The sequence below is a fragment of the Solea solea genome, chromosome 10 (genome assembly GCF_958295425.1).
Source record: "Solea solea chromosome 10, fSolSol10.1, whole genome shotgun sequence".
Lineage (NCBI taxonomy): Eukaryota > Metazoa > Chordata > Actinopteri > Pleuronectiformes > Soleidae > Solea > Solea solea.
The window spans coordinates 2,965,956-2,987,601 of NC_081143.1; the positions used below are offsets into that span (position 1 = coordinate 2,965,956).

At 40.0% G+C, this 21,646-nt stretch overlaps 2 protein-coding genes across 6 annotated transcripts in view; both read right to left on the reverse strand.

The window, feature by feature from the left end:
- Window positions 1-1,917, reverse strand: part of fam13a (family with sequence similarity 13 member A) — a 56,282-nt gene extending 54,365 nt beyond the window's left edge. The window contains exon 1 of one of the 5 annotated variants that reach the window (XM_058641563.1): window positions 1,469-1,917. In XM_058641563.1, the coding sequence (XP_058497546.1) occupies window positions 1,469-1,495 (27 nt within the window). In that variant the 5' untranslated portion in view covers window positions 1,496-1,917. The remainder of the gene's footprint in view (window positions 1-1,468) is intronic. The other 4 variants (XM_058641566.1, XM_058641564.1, XM_058641565.1 and 1 more) reach the window with 4 other exon arrangements.
- Window positions 1,918-2,054: 137 nt separating this feature from the next.
- Window positions 2,055-21,399, reverse strand: zgc:154142 (uncharacterized protein LOC555481 homolog). The gene is made up of 25 exons (XM_058641562.1): window positions 21,196-21,399; window positions 18,820-18,950; window positions 18,456-18,549; window positions 18,027-18,167; window positions 17,754-17,851; window positions 16,524-16,650; window positions 15,593-15,793; window positions 14,735-14,950; window positions 13,456-13,596; window positions 11,674-11,919; window positions 11,347-11,532; window positions 9,467-9,576; window positions 9,222-9,322; window positions 8,276-8,553; window positions 7,664-7,827; window positions 7,103-7,286; window positions 6,798-7,016; window positions 5,749-5,883; window positions 5,406-5,627; window positions 5,138-5,320; window positions 4,841-4,953; window positions 4,642-4,736; window positions 4,266-4,555; window positions 3,703-3,863; window positions 2,055-2,570 (listed from the first exon to the last, which is right to left on the reverse strand). The coding sequence occupies exons 1-25, from the start codon at window positions 21,353-21,355 to the stop codon at window positions 2,364-2,366; spliced, it is 4,203 nt and encodes a 1,400-aa protein (XP_058497545.1). The 5' UTR covers window positions 21,356-21,399; the 3' UTR covers window positions 2,055-2,363.
- Between the last annotated feature and the right edge of the window lie 247 nt (window positions 21,400-21,646).

Sequence of the window (21,646 nt, forward strand, 5' to 3'; positions counted from 1 at the left end):
AGTTCTGGTAAAAATGGGTGTAAACAAAATATCACTAGAAAGCAGATGACAACAAATACTGTAGGCTAACAATTAGGGAGGGGACAATACCTGATATCACAAACTAGAGTATGTGCCGATATCAGTCCAATACAGTCATTTTAGATCTTTGAAACTATGAAGCTGTTAACAACACAAAACAAGACGTAATTCTCCAGCTGTGTAACATTCATTCACCTCCCATGAAGGTAAGAACACAAGCCCACAACATGACTGTTGCTAATGTTTTTTTTGCCATATATACTGTATGTGTAAGACCTTTGGATTGTATCTGATTTTACGTTTTTATCCGCCCGATATCCGATCCGGTGATTTTCACCAATATTGGACCGATACTGATACTGAGTAATGCAGAGAACACCCACAACACACGATAATACAATAGACTATTAGCAAACAAGGCTCCTAAACATAAACCTGCATGTAAATGAGTCCTAGATGACAGACACATTGATTTCAATGTAGCAGACAGTGTGGTCAAGCACACCTCTGACTGTCTGAAAATGTTCTGTCTCATGAGAAGTCACTGCAGTCGTCTGTGAAGTTAAATCTAGGACAAATCATACTGTAGTAATGTGTGTCCACACTTATGAACCTGCAGGTGTAAAAAAATGGCCAAGAAAAAAGAGAAACACACACTGTGATGTTCTCCCCTCTCCCTTCTCTCCTCTCTCCCCTCTCCCCTCCCCCGAATGTTTTCACACTACAACTTCTGACAGTGAGTGTGAAAAAAGAGTGAGTCCTATTGTCAAAAGACTTTTGAGAAAGTCAGAAGGACAATGACTGCCAAGAGTGTCATTGTATTAACACCTGTCAGGGTTGAGATGCTGTCCTTAAACATTTTGGACAACCAGGTATACAAGACGACTCACTGGCCAAAGGAAGAAGTAACTAAAAACTTGCTCATGAGGGTAACAGCAAGTTGGAGCATGTGTCCCCCTCCTTCCTCCTCTCCTCCAGCCTCTTTCTCTCTCTCTCTGTGGGTGGCATTGGAAGCAACAGCAACAGCTGCACTCACAGCTCACACAAACTTCTTTGAGTAGTTTTTTTTAGTGTTGTCCTCATGAGGACAAACTTTCCATTAGTGAAGAGAAGTGGCCTTGGAGAAGAGTTGGATATTTGCTTGGAAAAAGTGACAGGTTTGGACAGGAAATGTGAAGTTTAGAGTTAGTGCTCGGGTGGAGCAGCAGCTGTGAAGCTGCTTTCTGTGTTCACAAAGCAAAGAGAGAGTTTCAGAATGTCTGCATTTATTGAGAAATGTCACTTTAAGTTAGGGAGGAGAAGTTAGTTCCCGTCCTGCTTTGTCCCGTCCTGACATGTCAGAAAGTCATAATTTGTCTGCTCAGTCCACAGACCTATAACGGATTCTTTTGCCCTTAATCACAGATTCTGCTTGAACCAAGTCAGGCTTTTGAAGCTTTGTACTCACACAGATGGTAAGAGCTCCTGCCCCCATTCTCCCACAGAAGAAAACTGCAGAGACAAAGATGAGGTTGGAAAAACTGCTTCTAACTTTCCTCCTCCTCCTCCTCCTCCTCCTCCTCCTCTCTTCTCCTCACTCTGTGCCAGGACACAGTTCTGGATTCTTCCCAGTGGTGGAAATCCTTCTTGTCATAACATACGCCATCAAAATAATCCGGAAGCACAACACCGACAATCCAGAGAAGAGTCAAAGTTCTGTCAGGACACCGGTGGACTATGTTCAAGCCATGAGCACAGATTACTGCCTGTCTCGTTCTCTTCCTCCCTCCCCCCCCTCCTTCCAGGCTGAAATCTGAGCTCAGCTCTGCCATTGGTTGATTTGCCCAGTCATGTGATTAAAACCCCCAAACTTTAAATCTGTCCATGCAGGACTCTGTATCTGTATGCCAGTGAGGGAGGAAATGAAGAAGGAGAGAATCGAGAGTGGAATAAGAAATGATGTTCTGCTAAAAGTGAAAATAATTAACAAAATACAACTTTAAAAAAAACATTGACTCATGGCTACAAAGGGTACGAAAGATTAAGAACTTGAACCAGTTTTTGACTTTATTATTAGTCATTTGTGATCATTTATAACACAGCGTGTTCATGCATACATGTTCTCATAAGTTAAAGTCACAACAGCTTACACTGAAATAATGATTTCATGTCAGTTATACACAAAACCTGCCAAATTAATCTTAAAATTAAAACATACATTAGAGCTGTAAATAACATTGTCTTGATGTAATTAAACAACAACATTTGTTCTAAAACTATTCAGATAAGAAGTAAAGAGGTTCCGTGACTCGGTCGGTAGAAAATATAAGAGGTTTGTAATAAACTAAATCTTTTTTCACATATTATGGTTTACTACTTTCATATATAAACTTCTTGATGTTGTTGTTGACCCAGTCGCTGAAGGCAGAGACACGGGTGAATACAGATGGCTTCTTGTCTTTGATGCAGCCCTGAGGTCCAAAGCTGACCACACCGTGAACCTCCCAGGTGGACTCGGCGCCAGGAGCAGCAGCAGCAGCCGTGCACGCGAAAGGACCTCCAGAGTCTCCCTGCAGGAGACCAGGAGAACAGATCAGCTACTATTTACTGTGAGTGGATGCACTGGTGAACACCATGGAGGGCCACTACAAAGATTTTCTGAGCCCTGTGTTATTGGGGACGACACATGCTGCTTAAGTTCAAACCAAGCATCAGAATAAGGAAAGAAAACTACTCTAATATGTGTACCTTTATGTAAAGTGTTACCAAAAATATATTACAGCTGTAAATAACATTGTCTTGATGTAATTAAACAACAGCATTTGTTCTAAAACTATTCTCTCACTGGAAATATAAGAAAAATATAAGAGGTTTGTAATAAACTAAATCTTTTTTACATATTATGGTTTACTACTTTCATATATAAACGTCTTGATGTTGTTGTTGTCCTGATTTGAAAAGAAAGAGTGTTGCTTGAAGGCTAAAGCGGCAGAAAACTACTCTAAGGTTTTACTCCTTAAGTGTTGGTGTGTATATTCTAAGATAAGGTGGTCAGATTAGAGTTTGCGTTACATTAAAAGCCATCGCACAATGATATCAGAAAGTCCTGTTAGAGAACTATCATTTACCGTCTTTAGGTCTTCTTCTCATACAGCAAGACAATATTCACTTCACTGTGTCTGCAACGTCTCTGGGAATAAGCAACTATTAATCAGAGGATTTTTGTCTTTTATAAAGTTTGAGAGAAAGTCTCCAGTGTTGTTTTTTTCTCCATATCTTCCCTTGTCCTCACTTGCACGCTTACTCATTACGGCAAACAAATAATGTTCTCTGTTTGTTCCAATGTTCCTCTCTAATGTTCCAATTTTGTCTGAAAACTGAGCAAGCATTTGCAATCAAGGCTGACTGATCACAAACAAAACAGTGAACAGGATGCCAAATCATTAGTGGACAGCTCCTTTATGTAATGTTGGGGGGGGGGGGCATGGTGGGAATCTCAGCAAACAAGTACCATTCTCTCTGTTTCATACCTTTACCAAGAAGGTCCTGTTATCTTTTTTCTTATTTGTCCGTAAACAGGATTATTATGGGGTAGGGCAAGACCTAAGGAAGGACTTAAATGTCCCAGCTGATGTGGACACACTGTCTTTCTTTAGCATTTACCAGTGTGGAGATGTGAGGTCTCACAATGTGTCCCCTCACCTGACAGGCAGACTTAAGCTCATCTGGAGACTCATATCCAGCACAGATCATGGAGGGCCTCAGTGTGTCCCACCAGTAAGCAGGTTTACTGCAGGTTTGGAAGTCAACAACAGGAAGAGCTGCTTGATTCAGCTTCTCAGACACTTTTGGAAACAGATTACCTGAAACAGAAATGACAAAAAGAAAAGTTAATGATGTTGAAGACACTGGTACACTCTCTGAAGTATTCAAACCAAGGCAATAACAAGGAAAACAAACAGCAACACACAACTACATACAAATGTATTGGCGTTAAACTCATTATGTGAATACAATTAAAAAGAAGATTTTGGTTTCTGGGGGTTTTCTGGACCCTCGCTCTCAGTTAACTAAAAAAATGGGTGCCAGCAGGGAAATAAAGACAACATAGACTTTAGCTATTTATCAAAATGTTCTTGCCACTGAAAGACTTTTCTGAACTGAAAAGAAAGAATATTCACACAATAACACATTAATGGCATCATTCAGATTCATTTAAAAGAGGCATTTCCTTTAACAGGATACACATGTTTGATCGCTTCTACCTTTCTCGTCCCCCCATCCGGTAACAAAGCACAGCTTCCCAGCTGGCATCACAGCCCCAGGCTTGGGCAGACAGATTGGGCTGATCTCCCTTGTCATATTGACAGGCTCAGTCAGATGCACCAGGGCTATATCATTGGTGATGTCCGTACGATCCTGCTCATAGACGAAGCCCTCGTGGCGGATGATAGTGTCCACCTTGTAGCACCTCTCTTTTGAGGGAACATCCATGGAGGAGTTCATGTGGTGCTTCCCGAGACACATGCGCCAGTAGGAGGGTTTATTTAACGGTCTGGAAGAAATCCACATTATGAGTGATTTAGATTATAGCTCATTATGGGTTTCTAAAATGACAGTCTTTCTGTGGTGGCATCTTACACCATGAAGCAGTGAGCAGCTGTTAGGATCCACTCACTGTGGATCAAAGAGCCTCCACAACCGTGCATGTATGGTATAGGAAGCATTGGTGAAGCCTGGAGAAGAGACTGAGAATTACTGAAAATATAAGCTCTGTTCTCTCACTCACTTCCAGTCAGTGAGGCTCCACAGAGATGCACAGGATGGGACAGTGCAGTACCTGCATGGAGACTTGCCACGGCCACGAGTGGGGGATCGCCTCCTCTCCATTAACCACCCTTGGGGTCGCTGTTCTGGGATTCACCGCTGGTTTTCCACAATTCTCTGGCCAGCCTGGAAGGAGACAATGTACAATTTAGTTGTAAGCCAACAATTGTTACTAACTTTAAAGTATATTTAAACCATAAGTGTTACACTTACAATGACAAATGAATAAACTCAAAAACAAATGAAACTGGGACACAGATACTGCTATAATTTATACGGCTGCTATGAAGTGAATGAGGCCTACACTTACTGATAGTAACACCGTCCCATGGATTCGGGGTGGGAGCGGGTAAAGTTGGGATAACACTGGCATCAGTGGTCCAGTACCCACGAAACCCTTGCTGCTGATTCTCTTTGTTGGCGAGGAATCGAATGATAACCTTGTTGCCGGGGATGATGATGGTGGATGGAGGGGCAAAGCCACAGAATCGACCTGCATAACAGACAACAAAGGTGTCATCATCACAGACAATCTCACTGATGACAGAGACAATGCAGAACACAACAGAATAACCAACCTAGTGATGCCATGTTTTCTCCATTGAAGATCTCTACATAGTCCACACACTTTCCCAGCGCATTAACAGCCTGCAGCTCGAAGTGAGTGAAGGCGACATGTACACTTTTTGCTGAGGGGATGGTGATTCGCCATGTGCAGACAGACTGTGCCTGGTAGTCACTGGGCCAGTTAGGAGACATGACTTCACCCTGATTACTGCTGAAGCTTCCTCCACAAGGAGCTGTGTGTGGTGAGAACAGGAAGGGAGGGAAGAAAGGAAGGAGGACAGAAAAGAGATAGTTTAGTTTGACTGAGAAACAAATCCCTTAGTGTCTTATTGGTTGTGCTTTCTCTTGTCTTACCCACAGCTGGATCCACTGCCTTCCAGGTGGCACTGAAGCCTGTGTCCACCACCTTGTCATTGGAGGAGAAGCTGATGTGAAGTGAGTTTCCATCGCTGACCAGGTCTTTTGGAGGTACGTGGCTGCAGAATGTGCCTTAGAGGTACAGACATCTGTCATGAGCTTGTGTGTGATGTTAAAGTCTACATCATACTTGCTTGTGTTTCTTATTTTTGCACGTTGTTATAAATAAAGGGGAGAACAAGCACCAAATGTAAACAGGAGAATGAGAACATCATTTAATCTTCTCATTGCTATGTATTTTTTGTGGGAGATGTGTAACTGCCATTTTTTATTTAATTTTTTTTAACTTGATAAATCAAGAAGAATCCATTTGTAAAATGGCTCTGTGTAAGCTGTGTAGTTTAGGGACAGCATACTGCAAACCAAATATATATAAGTGTATATACAGTATACATTGCATAGCATTATGTCTCGTCCTGCCCAGACATTTGAATGTTGCCAGATATTTTGAGGATCTAATCCCACACACACACACAAACAAAATGATCTACCACTTTCCCACAACATGAACATAAAGTATCTGCAGTATCTTTTAATTAAAATGAAAACTGTGAATAAACTGGCTGATGCAAGTGAAGCCAGTATTTCAATATAACATGCTAATCTCTGATGACATAATGGCCATTTAATGGCTTTACCCACATGACCATCATGATATTCAGGCAGCCTGAATTTATTTTGATTTTATGGCTGTATAATTGTCAAAAAATGTTCAATGTCTGCCCCCTTCTCCAAGATAACGTTCACTTTTATTATCTGGCAGTTATTCAACCGTTTAGGAATTACAATACTGATGTCGCAAAACTTTGCTTTCCGCATGCCAAATCCTGTCTGCAACGTCGACCGGTTTTAATACATTAAGTTCCTTACAAACAGCCTTTTTAACTTGTTTGAGTTCAGGCATTCGGTGTGAAGACATACAGTAAATCTGCAGTTTGTGGATTACTCTCAAAATGTCATGTTTTTAGAATACAGTGTACACATACCTAGAGTTCCTATTCTGTCTGTGAGACTGACTTTGTCATTTAAACACATCTCACTCTCCTCAAGGGAGAAATTGTGAAACTGGAGATGCACAACTTTGCCCTCCGGCACCAGGATGTTCCACTGGCAGCGGGCTTTGTTGCTGTAGCTGCCCGGATAATGCATCGAAGACACGGTGCCGCCTGTGCCAGTCAAGTCCTTTGGCCCTCCACAGCCAGATGCTACACAGGGAGAACAGAGGATGAAAAGCACAAAGAGAAACAGACCTGTACCATATTTACTGGGGCATTTCCAGCTGGATTCATACTGTGTTCATGGTAGATGTCTCTGCGGATGACATTTGTGATCCAGGGGAGGTAGGCAGAGGAGCGAGTAAACACTGAGGGCTTCTTATCCATAATGCATCCAATTGGGCCAAAACTGGTGATACCATGAACCTCCCAAGGGCCACCAGGGGTATCTTGGCACACCAGAGGTCCACCGGAGTCTCCCTGTCAATCAAAGTCATCAAGCAACACCATCAACTTTTTATCTCATCAGCTCATTATGATCTATGTTCGTCTTATCACTGCTATTTGCAATCTGAAGACCTTGGGCTCTTAAGGTATACTTAGTTATGTTTTGTTTTCTATATTAATACATCTTTCATTTGTAAATTCTAAATATTTTAGTGCTATCTATCTATCTATCCATCTATCTATCTATCTATCTATCTACCTACCTACCTACCTACCTACCTATCAATCTATTTATCTATCTATCTATCTATCTATCTATCTATCTATCTATCTATCTATCTAAGCCATCCATCCATCCATCCATCCATCCATCCATCCACCCACTGATCCATCCATCCATCTTCTTTTACCTGACAGACAGACTTGAGCTCATCAGGCAGGGTATAACCACAGCAGATCATGGAGGTCTTGACCTGGAACCACCAGTAATCCATCCTCTTGCAGGTGTCATATGGCACAACAGGCAGGGCCACCTGGTTAAGAGCCTCTGCCACCTTAGCATTAAGTGAATCACCTGTAAAATACACAGACTGATTGTTAAAGAAAAAAGAAAAAGGAGAGAAAAAGTAAATGTGATACTCTGGGGAAAATAAACTAGAGGCTATTTGCACATTAAGTCCACTAGAGGGCATGCAACCATGCAACATCATAAACACTGTAGGATGTGAGTGTCTCCTGCATGAGGTGGTATATTATTGTGTTATTTGACTGAATAATACAGTAACATCAAATGGTTACACATTAGTTTCATTTCATACAAATGTGAACTACATGTGCATGTGCATGTGCCTTTTTTTCATGATGTAATTAATCAAATCAATGATTAAAGAGTTCCATTTAGCTCCCACACTTTCAGGGTGCATGCAGACTCGCTCTCACACTATCCTGACTATTATGAAGAGAACAAAGCAGGCACTATGCTTTCCGTGTGACGTGTACTGAACATCAGACTCAGACCTCACCGGTTTCATCTCCCCAGCCAGTGGCATAGCACTTCTTGTCTTTAGGTAAGACTTCTTCCTCAGAGGGAAGGCAGGCGTAAGAAATCTGGTCAGTGGGTTTCACTTCCCCGTCGAGCCTGATCAGGGCAATGTCAAACTCCACTGTTGGCACGGTGGGATACTTGAAGCCCTCATGACGATAGATACCAGACACATTAAAGCAGCGTTCGCTCGACTCTGTGTAGGTCAGGTTGTGTTTGCCAAGGCACATCTGCCAGCGCTGCAGCTCATCAGCATAGCTGGACAGGGAACCAGCAGAAAGAATCAATAATTACACCTCATTGTTGACAGTAAACACACAACAGGACATTTCATCTGATATAGAATATAATATTTTTACAAAAGTAAACCCTTTTTTTGTGATGTAAGATAATCCAGGACCTGAATCTTTTTAGTCCCAAATTACATTTTATTCTTGTCATTTGTCTTAGTCTACCTCTTTTACTTTGTAGCTTCTTCCTCGTGTGTCATCTCTGGAGTTATTTCCTGTCAGCCTGGTTTCTCTCCATTCTCTATTCTCTCTTTGTCCAATTATCTCTGCCTCACTGTAATTAGTCTCCGTGCTCTTTGTTCATCTAGTATTTTTGGTTTTCTGTTTCTGCACTTTATGTTCCACGAGTATTCTGCGTACACGTCCTAATTTTGATTATATATTTTAAGTACATGTTAAAAAAGAAATATCCACTTGTAAGCTATATATATATAAACTGCTTTCACTACAGAGGACTGTGCACCATTAGCCAAAGAGTAGAGGCATCCCTAAAGGCATTTGGGCTTGCACTATAACATCTGTCTCCTGAGATATTCACACAGACTTCTCGCCACTCAAAGAAAACCTTTCTTTATACAAATGGCTTTAGCAGCTTCCCTTAGTGATGATGTGAAAATGGTGACATAAAGCTCTTACTTTATGAAGCAGTGAGCAGCTGTGAGCACCCAGTTCTTGTGGATCAGAGTGCCACCACAGGTGTGGGAGAAGGAAGGTTCTGGGCGACTGGCTGGCCACACCTGAAACAAACACACGGAAAATGAACTGAACTCTTAGGGAGAACAAGAATTACAGATTCACTGATGACTGCATTTGTAAAGACACAGGCATGCTGTACTTTATTTTGATGTGAATATTCAGTGTTTAAGTGTAAACAGTCCCACCTGCATGGACACCTGCCAGGGCCAGGAGTGCGGCGTGGCCGGCTCTCCATTCACTATACGTGACACAACAGCAGGAGGAATGGCTGGTTTGCCACATGTACCGGGCCAGTCTAGGACATGTGAGAGAAAACCTCAGTAAAATAACATCATGCCAAGACTGCAGCTGTGGCATTGTAACAGGAAGTCTGTAGAGGCAGAGATGTGGACTATGTTGTATGCAGATGATATTGTAATCTCTAGTGATAGAAGAGAACCTGGAGAGGTGAATATGCTCTGGAGAGAAGAGGAATGAAAGTAAGCAAAAGCAGTTTAAGAGTTTAAACCTGGAGTCAACCATCCAAAGGTATTAATGGATCCTCCTCAGAGGCATGAGCGCATAACACGCATCTACCCTGTGCACTACCGGGTTGATTTAAAAATTATTTTATTTGCTTTTAAATGCCCTCATAATCTTGCCCATCACTAACTTTGTGATCTGCCACACGGTCACTAAGATCTGCAGATCTAAAAGACAGGAGGCGGTGTTGGAGGTGGCAGAGCTGAAGATGCTGAGATTATCGTTGGGAGTGACCAGGATGGACAGGATTAGAAAAAGGCAAATTCGAGGGACAGCTCGAGTGGAACGTTTTGGCTGAGATGGTTTGGTCACATGCAGAAGATGGAAGAAGAAGAAGATACATCATGTATGTATTGTTTTGTTTTGTTGGCTGTATAAACAAAGGTTGAATAAGTATCTGCAGCCAACAGATACGCTCTCATTTTGAAGGAAAGTGGCTCTGGGTCATCTGTTGGCACCAGTGTTTGTCGCTCTCTTTCTCTGTGTATGTGTTTTTGGCATTGACAAGTCTATTTGTCTGCAGTGTTCACTGGATTAAGTGCGTCAAACTTAATAATAAAAACACATCTGCATACACACAATAGGTCCTGAAATGGGCTCAAATATACACAAAGACATACTTCTTGTTGGTCATCCTAAAAGTCGACATCACATTGTCCTGGTCACTTTCCCTCCAACATTTATTTATATTTTCATTCTTACACGAGACACAGGCCACCACTGGTCAGAGTCAGAACTGAAACGTAAAAAATAAATAAAACAGGAGGCAGCAGAGTCTATCTATAAAACTCTATTCCAGCAATTGGCCGGGCAGAGGCCTGAGCCACCTGGGGCTCATTGCAGTGTGAAGAATGGGAATGTGACAGCGAGCAGCGAGGGGAAACCAAAGCAATGGGTCACTTCACATTGTGTTCGCAGCACACCTCATCACCCTGTTTTACTGCACCTGTAGGCACTGCAGGGATAGATACGGGGAGGTGAGTGTGAAGAAGCCGCGAGGATGGGAAGAAGAAGGGATCACATAAATATAGGGCAAGGAGCCGGGACGTTGGCCACAGTGACCAGTGATATGACGAAATATACACTGTAACACAACTGCACAGACGGGCGACTCAAGAAGCTCAATGCAGACGTTTAATATTAATAAATATAGCTTGGTAAATGGTAAAACTCAGTCGGGATATAAAAGCCACTCTTAAAAAAACTTTCTGTCAATGACTGACTGACAGACTTTTGTCCTTGATTTTAAAACTATAATATTTTGTTTATAATATAATTAAATGAATAGAGATTAAAAAGATGGATAAATTTAGTGTATGTGGAACTGAGGTTAACTGCAGGATTGGATTAAATTATCTGTGGTTTCATTAGTTTGAGTACATTCACATCATCATCTGAACCATTATTAAAACAATAAATACAGATTTTTTTAAACAAATTTGTGCAGTTTTTTGTTGTTGACATGTTTTAACAATTTTGGATTTTGTACCAAAATGAATAGGAGTGTTGTAGTGTCATTATCAGGCTGATGCAGATACTTCACCTATAGCGATGTTGTCCCAGGGATTGGGCTGAACAGGTGGTTCAGTGGGAGCAGGCAGACTGGGGTTTGTGGTCCAGTAGGCCCTGAAGCCTTTGCCCTCAGTAAACAAGTCTGTGTGGAAACGAAGCAGCAGCCTGCTGCCTGTCGTCTTGATGGTGGCAGGCAGCTTAGACCCACAGAAAGGACCTAGAGTAGATTGAAAGGATCATTTGTTGAGCAGTTGTATTAAATAAAGCTAAAAAAAAAAGGGTTAATGGGATCCACTTAGATTTTGGTATTTTTGATGCAACTGAGCATCAGGAAAATGAAATCCAACAACTAACTCACCGTGCGTTTTTATGAGTGCACCAGTCAAACCATTGATGTCATACACCATGATGTTGTCATAGCACTTGGACGAGAAGATGTCCTTGTCCTCCAGGTCAAAGTCTGTGAATGTCAGTGTGATTTTTTTCCCCAAAGGCAAAGCAATGTTCCACATGCACTCAGTGTTAGCCTTGTAGTTCATTGGCCAGTTCTGGGACTTGATGACTCCAGTTTCCTCCTTGGAGGAAATGCCACAGCCCTGGATTTCTGACACAGAAAGAAAGAGAGTGATCAACAAGTATCTTTATGTGATGACAGAGCCCTTCAGAATAAATGCACGATGCCACCATGACAAAGGGTGGAAACTGGGTGTGTCTCGTTTTATTAAAAAAAAAAAAAAAAAAAAAAGCAAAAAGTGACTAACGTAAGTATACTTTGATAATGAAAATGTGTCATTTTATTTACAAATAAGTGTTATTCTTTAGATCTATAATGGAATGGGCAAATTTCCAGATTAAACTTGTTATTATGATGTTAAAACTGAACGCACACGGTATAATGGCAGCGCAAAATTGACATGAATCATGTTCATATTGATGCCCTATAAGAATTTAGTGTTTGATGTTGTGCTCTCAAAACACAAACAGGATAAATCCAATATGACTTTGTGCACTGTTATGTTTATTAACATCATTTCTCTCAAACAAGCGGCTCGTTTTGCGTCATAAATGTTTTTATTATGCCATATATATTGTTCCACATCAAAACAAACACTTTTATTTTGAAATTCTGTGAAACATTGTCACTTCATTTTTCACTTGACCGGCCCCCAACTGACCAGACTAGATGTTCAGTTCAGGTCATTTGAGTTTAAAACCACTGGTCTAAAACATAACATCCGAAGTACTAGTTAATGGATAGTTTGAATAGTGAAAACGTGTTTTCCTACACACATTGTATAATCAGCACATACACAAATACAGTTTGCTGGTTATTTTTTGCAGGACTTTCAAAGTTAACGTGTTAATCCTTGCGATTAATAGAGATGAGATTAACGCGATAAAATAGCGCAACTTTTAGTTAATGTTGATGTGTTTTCTATTTGTGTTGGTGTTTTTGCACTTTTGCTCTTGTTGCATACAGGATGGCAGTCATCCATGTTTAAGATGACCTGGTTGGCACTTGATAGGCCTGAGTATCTTTGAAACCACATAGTTCTATGTGTAATACTGTGTTTAAAAAGAAAGATACAATTAAACAATGGTGGACCCACTGCCCTGTGTATTTCAGATGTTTCCCTGCTCTAACACACCTGGTAACGACCCATTTATTTGAATCAGGTGTGTTGGAGCAGGGGAACAACGAAAACATGCAGGGCAGCAGGTCCTGAGGACCAGGATTGAGAAACCCTGATCTAGATGAATGAATTTCAAAATGTGAATCAATTGACATCCCTACTTTTTACTCATCATGGACTAATTCTATATCATTGTATTACTACTTTTACCTGGTAAACTAGAGTAACTCTTCGACCTCTACACTCAAGGTCTCAAGTCTTTAGTGAGGATAAAGAAACAGATAAACAAGTTTTATCTTGTTTTTTTATGCCCCACAATGCACTTTGAGCTGTGCTTCAATAGAGTTCACACTCCAGCCCGCAACAGTGTAGCTGCTTTTATAAATATATGACAGAGAGGTGAGATGTTTCGCGATTCGGCAAGGTGTGCCTCAGGTGTGAGAGTGTGAGTGTGTGAGTGTGAGTGTGTGTGTGTGTGTGTGTGTGTGTGTGTCAGTCCTCTGTACCTGTGATGTCCTCAGGATACACGGCTTCCCACTTGGCGGAGAATCCTCGGTCTGTGAGGCGACCGTCAGACTGGAAGGTGACAGAGAGTGTTTCACTGGCACTGACCACCACTGGGGGAAGGATGTAGCCACAGTGTGTGCCTGACAATGAGAAAGACGAGGAGGAGGAGGAGGAGGGAGATGAAGAGATGGTTCAAAGGATGCAGCAAAACAGTGAAAATGCACTAATGAGTGAACACTGTGAGGGTGTTTGTGTGGGGGCCAAAAAACTGGATGGACAAACAACAACAACACTTGGCCCAGGAGGTCACATTTTTAAATCTAATCCCATTTTTAAACGGACATTTCAGGACAATAATAAGATAGTGTGATGACAGTATGGTGATAAGTTCATCATTTCATAGTAATACAATCATATTTCCCCTATTTTAGCTCCACTCCAATGGCTGCTCATACATGTTCAGATTCACAGATGAAATTCTTTTGTTTTGAAATCCCTAAATGTCTTTTATGTCGCCCTACATGGACATTATTTCTATTTAATTAAATTTTTGTTCTAATGTATTTGATCTGTTTGTATTGTGTTCTATTTGGATCTAACTTGTATCCACGTTTTATGTATTTTAATTTATTTGAGTTGTTTTTAGATGTATTTTATTGCCTCTTGTGAGCTTTTATGTCTTTTATTTATTATTCTGAACAGCACTTTGGTCCACTGTGGCAAGGTGGTTACATTGGTAAATGTGTGGTAATAAGGAGATGATATTAGAATAACACAATCTCACACATTTCCCATTCTTATTACCACACTGTTACTTCTAGGCATAAGACGGTGTTACCATATACCATTACATTACATTTACACTTATTAATTATTAACATACAACTACCACACTATCATCATTCACTTACCTTTATCACATGATTACTATTGTAACCATGATGATGAATGTTGCAGATATAATTCCAAATAAAACACTCTCGGTACTTAAATGCATTCATTTTCCTAACCCTTTAGCCACATTTGTTTTGTTCCTAAACCTTTGGGCAAAGAACAAAAACAAATTGTTACTTAAAGTGATGTTATGAAACATTTAAATCAGAAGAGACGGCATACATACTTTTAAAATTGAATTTACTCGTATCTACATGAAGTGTATACTAATCATACGAGATGAAGGAAAAATACTAAGCAAATTTCTTAGTATTAAGATTATCATAATACAATATATATTACAGGATACATAAAAAAAAACATAACTAGAATAAATATCCAAACCTAGAATGCTGTGATCATCTGAGATGATGAGTTTGTCCTCTTTACACTGTCCCGTCTCTCCTGTGATGGCCAGTTCAGTGATCTGCAGTTTAACCAGGAATCCTTTGGACACTGAAATCTTCCACGAACTTTTCAGGTGAGGAGGATACGCATTTGGAAAACCCGCAGACTGGATCACACCTTTGCGCCCCTCGAGGATCACAGGACCACCACCTCCTGCCACCAAAGTATGATAATAGATATAAATAAATATGTTAATTAAGGGAGGTTGAGTATTGTGTGTGCATCAGGCCATAAAAGCTTAAATATACAGATGAATTCATGAAGCACATTCCTCTCATATGCAGTGAGAAACATGAATTCATCCTCATTTGGAGACTGTCCCCTTTTAGAGCTGGTGGAAAACTGCACACGTATGTAATGTAAGAAACACGCTAACAGTCATTGCCTGGGGAAAATGTAGGAACACTGGTAATGATATGGTCACTGTCATTCAGGTTAGCATTATTTACTTTTATTTTCATAAATCAGTGCTATTTGATACTACGACCTGTGTTGGTGACCCGGTCGGAACATTTGCATGCTCTCCCACTGTCCATAAACATGCAGATTTGGGGATTAGGCAAATTGGACACTCTGTTGTGAGAGAGAAAATTCTAAACATATTTTTTTATTAAGCAACAATTTTGAACATAAAACATCTCAATAGCGAAGAGATCCCTGACTACAGATGTCAGGGATTGTGTTGTGGTTGTAATAACCAACACAGATGCATGGATTATTTGTTATCTGTTGTTGTACTTGAAACGTGCCATTGACTAATATAACAGAAAAGTAGGTCCTGGGAAGAGCACTCACCTGTCGATGTAGGAAATGAGGTGGTTTGTGTGGTGGCGTTGGGTCTGGATGTGGGTGTGGGATTTGTTGTGGTGTAGCTGGTTTTGGTGTAAGTAGCATTGAATCCTTTTGAAGTCAAACGGTCGTTGGATTTGAAGCGGACCACCATTGAGTTGCCGCTGGACTCCACTGGCTTTGGCATCGACCCCCCACAGAATTTACCTTTCATGGGAAAAAATGTCTGTGTTCAGATGATGACAAACATTCATGGAATGATCAATAAAAGCACCATGCTCAGACAAAGGGGGGTTTAATTACATTGCACATGGGGAGATGTGTTCCTGTCCATTTCCAAACCATACCTGCTGCTTTGCACCATTATTTAAAATCGATTTTTGCCATATTCTATTAAGAGTTTTTGTTATTTTTTTTATTATTTATGTTTCTACCTTATTCTACATCAGCGTTTAATGACACATGACAAGATCCTGAATAACACTCAAAGATAGGTCGGTATATGATGTTATTGTAAACACTTTTTATCATACAGTACGATTTCAGTATCATAGGTATAATTTTATTAATAATAACACAATTAAAATGCAAAGGTTTTTGATACAGTTCTTGTATCCTTGCACTTGACAGGCAGAAACACACAGGTTAGATCATCAATCCTGCTTAAACAATTCTGTCAGTCTGTGCAGCCACTTTTGAATTAATTAAGTTTAAAATAGACTCCAGAAGCTTGTCAAACCTTTAATTGCATTCTCATCTTTTATACATGGACCAACATCGTTGATACTGTTAATGTTGAACAAAGTCTGACCTGAATCCTGCGCTGCATAATCACATCCAACTTTTAAAATAAATTGCACTGATGACTGAATATTCAGTGGTGTGCTTTCTTTGCTGCACGGCACACTGAGAACAACATGGATGATGTCACGCTTACCCATTGAAGAAGAGCCAGGCTTGTATCCATCATAGACCTGAACGTAGTCTCCACAGATCTCCGGGACCAGGTCAAAGGTGTTGAACGTCAGTGTGACCTTCTCACCTTCAGGCACCGTGATTCTCCACTGATTCAACAAACAAGCACAAGCACGACACTGTCACACACATGCAAACCATGTAAAGTTTTCTAATTTTCTTTTCTTCATGTGTTGTTGTTCATGTCTCTGTGTTTTATTTTTGATTCACACATGCTCAAGGAATCAATAATTTAGGGGTATAAACCAATATTTCCCTCATGGAGACACACACATACAGTACATACACACACGCACACATTACACACTCATACTTTTGCTTTTACATTAATGTTTGTTTGTTTTTTATTGTTGTTGTTTTTTTTTTTTTTGTTATTCTATATAATTTGTGATTATTAGTTTGTTATCACTTTTATATAGTGAGATGATTTTTTTTGGAGGTTAATTTTGTGTTTTCTTTTAAATATTGTCAAATTTCAACATTATTTAGTTAGAGGCTTCAAATAAGCCCACTAGGCTTTCTGCCTCTTCCTGCACTGTATGTTACTTTGTATTCTTTGTCAATCTTGTATTTTTTCTTTTAAACTGTGCAAACTAAAATAAACAATAAACAATAAACAAGAAAGTCTTAGTCTGCTTTACACAATATTTCCTATTTCCTTACGACAGCAATCAAAAGCACCTCTTGTCATTTAGAACTCCAGAAACACCGTCAACTTGTATTAAAATCCATCCCGCTGTTGTGACTGTACTATGGGATGGCTTTAACTGACAAACATTTACATAATAAGTGAAGATCAATGGCCTGGAAACACTTTGAAAGCTGCAAACATGGTTAAACTGATGAGCTCTTGTAATTAAAGTATTAACGGCTAAATCAGTGTTATGACGTGCTCGGAACATCCAAATATTACTCACTTGCTGAAATTAATAAATGACTAAATAAGTAAAGAGATCAAATGAATACAATGTTTAAAGCAAAAACCCACTCGCTGTTGAAATAAGTAATTCAAGCAGTTGAAATAATCTGAATTGTTATTTAAAAAAAGTCAGTGTTGGCGGCTGTTGTTGGTCACTTGCGACAGCCTAGGCAGTCACAACCATCTGTGCTCATTAATTCCCTCTCCTTTTACCTCTATGTTCTACTAGAGCTACTCACATCACGTCAGCAGTGTTTCTAATTATTAGTATACCTGGTATAATGCTCCATTCAGGTAGTCCTTCACAGAAAAGTGAGGGGTCATCAGATCCCCTCGGTCACCTTGGAGAAAGCCACCGGCTCCAGCTATTTCTGGCATTCGAGATGAGAGAACACTTCAGCTCCACAAGGATACAATATAGCTCTTTTTCCCTCCACTCCCACCCACTATCATTTCCCTTGTCCTTCTCCTCTGATTCCTCCAGCACCAGCACTCTCTTTATCTCTCCAGCAGACATCCAGCATTATGTCAAATGAATCATCTTACCGGCCGTGAGCTCTGGACCAACAGCTTTGTACTGGGCTTTGAATCCTCGGTCTGTATTTCTGTCGTTTGTGTCAAAGTAGACCGTCAGGTGGTTTGTCAGTGTCACCACTGGATTTGGTTTGGTGTGACCACAGTATTTACCTACACAGAAAACATGTAGCGAGAAAGGTGCAATTAAAAGATGAGGTTACAGAAAGTCATGAGGAACTAGAGGTGGGTCCACCTCACTCGCGCTTTGACATAATCTCAATCTTAATTCTTGTGAAAGAGAATAGACATGTATTTGAGGTAAGCCTCCTGCCGTCTGAAGGGTGGGCGTAATAGATCACTGTGATTTACGCATGGCTTTAAATGTTTGCTATGTTGGTGTGCGTGTGCACGTCTCTCTGTCTCTTTATCATTTCCATATCAGTGTGAGATTTTGTTTACCCATGACTCCCAGAGAGTCTTGAAGTGTGACAAAGTCTGACGTGCAGGGTGAACTTTCCTCCAGTGCAAACTCCTCAAACCACAGATGAATCACCTGCAACCAACAAAAACATTTATTCGTTTCCTGACCAGTGGTCTGTCAAACTGAAATACCATGAATGAGCCTGTCAGGAACAGTTGAGTTGTGACTGTCGGATTTAAATTTTAGTTTCAGATAAATAGATTGATAATAGTTTGCCTTTAGTAAAAAACAAACCAACACACGTGACATTTTAACTCGATGGACTGTGAGCGTTAACAGGTCAAGGTATTGAAAGTATTGTAAACTTCCCTGTCGTGGGACTAATGATAAACTCATTGTCACCTTGTCAGGTTCCACAGTGATTTGCCAGGTGCAGCTCTTGCTGTTGTCATAATTGCTGGGATGGTTCCAGCTGGTGAAGGTGCCGGACTCTCCCAACAGCTCCCGAGGTCCACCACAACCAGACTGCGGCTCTGGGAATGTGTGACAGAGAAGTTTATAGCAACGTAAACACTGTTTTAGAGGAAACGGCAGCTTGTCACGTGAATCAGTGAACTTTCATTTATTATACAGTATTATTCATATACAGTAATGACATTCACGCTTGCTGCTCTGTGAGATACTGGTACTGGACGACACTCAAATCTCAACCAAATTCTGTCACTCACTGTGCTTGGGTCTAGGTTTTGGTAGAAAGTCATGTTGTGCGTTTCATTTGAATAAGAAATTGTCTGAAAAAAGTTGAATATTTCAGAAAGTATGAATTATTCAAACATTTTGAATGGACTGCATGAATAATGTTCTAATTGAGCTGAACATTACGAAGTTTGAATGAAGTTGCTAATGCTTAACTAACTAGTATATTTGAAGAAGTTTTTAATTAATTTTAATCTAGAAGAATTTGCCAAAAAATATAAAATATTCAAATTAGACAAATACAAGCAAAATGTCCTAATTGAGCTGCTTGTTGGAGTATGTGGAACCAGTAAATGGACAAATATGGAGAAGTAAGAAGAAGAACTTGCCGCTGCAGCACAACATGTTGTGGGATGTTTGCACTAATTATTTTCACAGCAGAAGTGGAATTGGGCGTCGCCCCAGGTGTTCCTCATGAATATTAACGATGACTCAGCAGTCCCAGTAATTCATTTCATTGTCTACACCTGTGCGTCTCCTATTGTGACATGTCAGTGTGTTTTGTTAAAATGATAAAAAGGACTTTCGAACAACAAACAGCTGAAATAAAGAAATGTTTACAAAGTGATTAAAAGAATGAAATGTATTTGCAGTGAAAATCTGAATCAACTGCAGCGCCTTGGGAACAACAGCATTGATTACTCAGTGTCCTCGTCTGTGAGTGACTTTTCCCTTGTGGCAGGAGCTGCTTCTGCTCAACAACAAAAAACTAGAATATACACTTTATTTATTTAGAGCATTGCTGTTATCATAATCATATTCTGTTATTCACGGTGTATTTCCTTTCCTTTCCATTCTATTTAAGACTAAGGGAATCATTTAAAGAAAGAACCTCATTATTTTCAATGAATACAATTTATTCCTGTACAAAAAGCTTGACGTTACTTTTCCTTTGAAACAAGATTCCTGATGTGTGGGTTTTTAAGTTGAGTCACATACGACTTAAAAAACTGATTTTTTTTATTGATTTTGAAAAATAAGCAGTGAATGTACTTTATTTTGTATTAAATATGATCTTTAGACTAAACGGATTATTCTGGAGACCAGTTCTACAGATCAAGCATTTCAATTCATAATTATGTCTGAATAGAAAATGAATAATTGACAACAATATGTGAAGCTTAATTCCTCATTCATAGTCTGTCCATTGTTGTCATGCAACCATTATGTGAGGGTGATGTACACACTGAGCCTGTATCACAGAGGCAAACAAACATTCACACTCACGTTCACATGCACTCTAGAGTCTCCACTTAATATGATCCCAATGTCAATCCTGTGTATTTAGGTGTGCAGTCGAGGCGACGTCGTAATACTATAAAATAAATTAACATTCATTTAATCTTCAAACACAAACACAAACTGTCCCCCACTTCAATTTCCAAGCATGTCTCACATGTGTCTCCTCTTATTAAACGTTTTTTTCACTGCCTGCTTGAGGCCAGACTAAACGAGGGGTTTCTAAATGAAAAGGGAAATGGCTTTCAGTGATGTTATTACTATACTATTGCTGTGTTTAAATCACATTTTAAGCCCTTTTTTGACAAATGAAATGGTTTGTTTTTATATGTTGATCTTTGCTGTTGGCTGATAAGGACGTGTCGTGCACCCTCAGTGGATTACTCTGTGTTAAATATTAATCAGTGAGTGTGTGTGGCAATATTCTTTTAAGAACTTAAGAATTTTGATTTTACATCTCTTAAAAAAATGGAATTCTGTACTTCTGTCACTTCTGTAACAATAATTTGGACTTTTAAAGAAAAATTAAAGTTAACTGCACAGTTAACAAAACATCACTTCCTGCATTCAGCACTAAGACAATGTCATGTAGGTCAAACTAAACAGCAGGTTCAACTTGACCACTTGAGTCACAGACGTAAAGAAAGCTCACTTTGAGTTTTCTGTCAACATCTCTGTCCCTGTAGAAAAATATTCTTTACTCTGGAGCAGATAAAAGTAAATGCATTTCTTTCTTTTTTTTTTACTTATTATTATATAAACTGTTGAAGTATACACACTCACCTTCGACATGAGGGGACGACTCATCAGCTCTGTCTATGAAGAAGATGACCACAAGGCCGATGCAGGCAGCAGTCATGGCCACAAAGAGAAATATCAAGCACTTTTCCAGGGTGCTCATTCCGCTGGGCCGACGGGAACCTTTCTCTGCATCCACTTCCATCGCGGCACCAGACTGAGCCTCATCCAACTGCTACTCCAGCTTTTTACTCACACAAATTCAAAGGTCCAGGATGCTGTGAACTTTGACAGTGTAGAATGGACCTTGAGCTCACTCAGATGTGGCATTACAGCATAACAGCCAAGGTGAAGTGGATGTGGCTGAGATAGAGATTATAATAACGATAGGTTTACGAGTGTTGATGTTGTTGTTTCTTCCCAATAAGGGGCTGATTATGGATTATCTTTCAAGTGAACTGATGGAAATATAAGGTAAAAACCTCTGATCTGTGCC

What these genes read in the sequence shown, in the direction of transcription:
- zgc:154142 (XM_058641562.1), bottom strand. Translation starts at nt 21,355, where the DNA reads ATGGAAGTGGATGCAGAGAAAGGTTCCCGTCGGCCCAGCGGAATGAGC. An exon ending in AGCTCAAGTCTGTCTGTCAG is followed by an intron (nt 7,287 to 7,663) that starts GTAAAAGAAGAT and finishes TTTGATTGACAG; the next exon opens with GGAGACTCCGGTGGACCTCT. An exon ending in CGGATGGGGGGACGAGAAAG is followed by an intron (nt 3,864 to 4,265) that starts GTAGAAGCGATC and finishes TTTCTGTTTCAG; the next exon opens with GTAATCTGTTTCCAAAAGTG.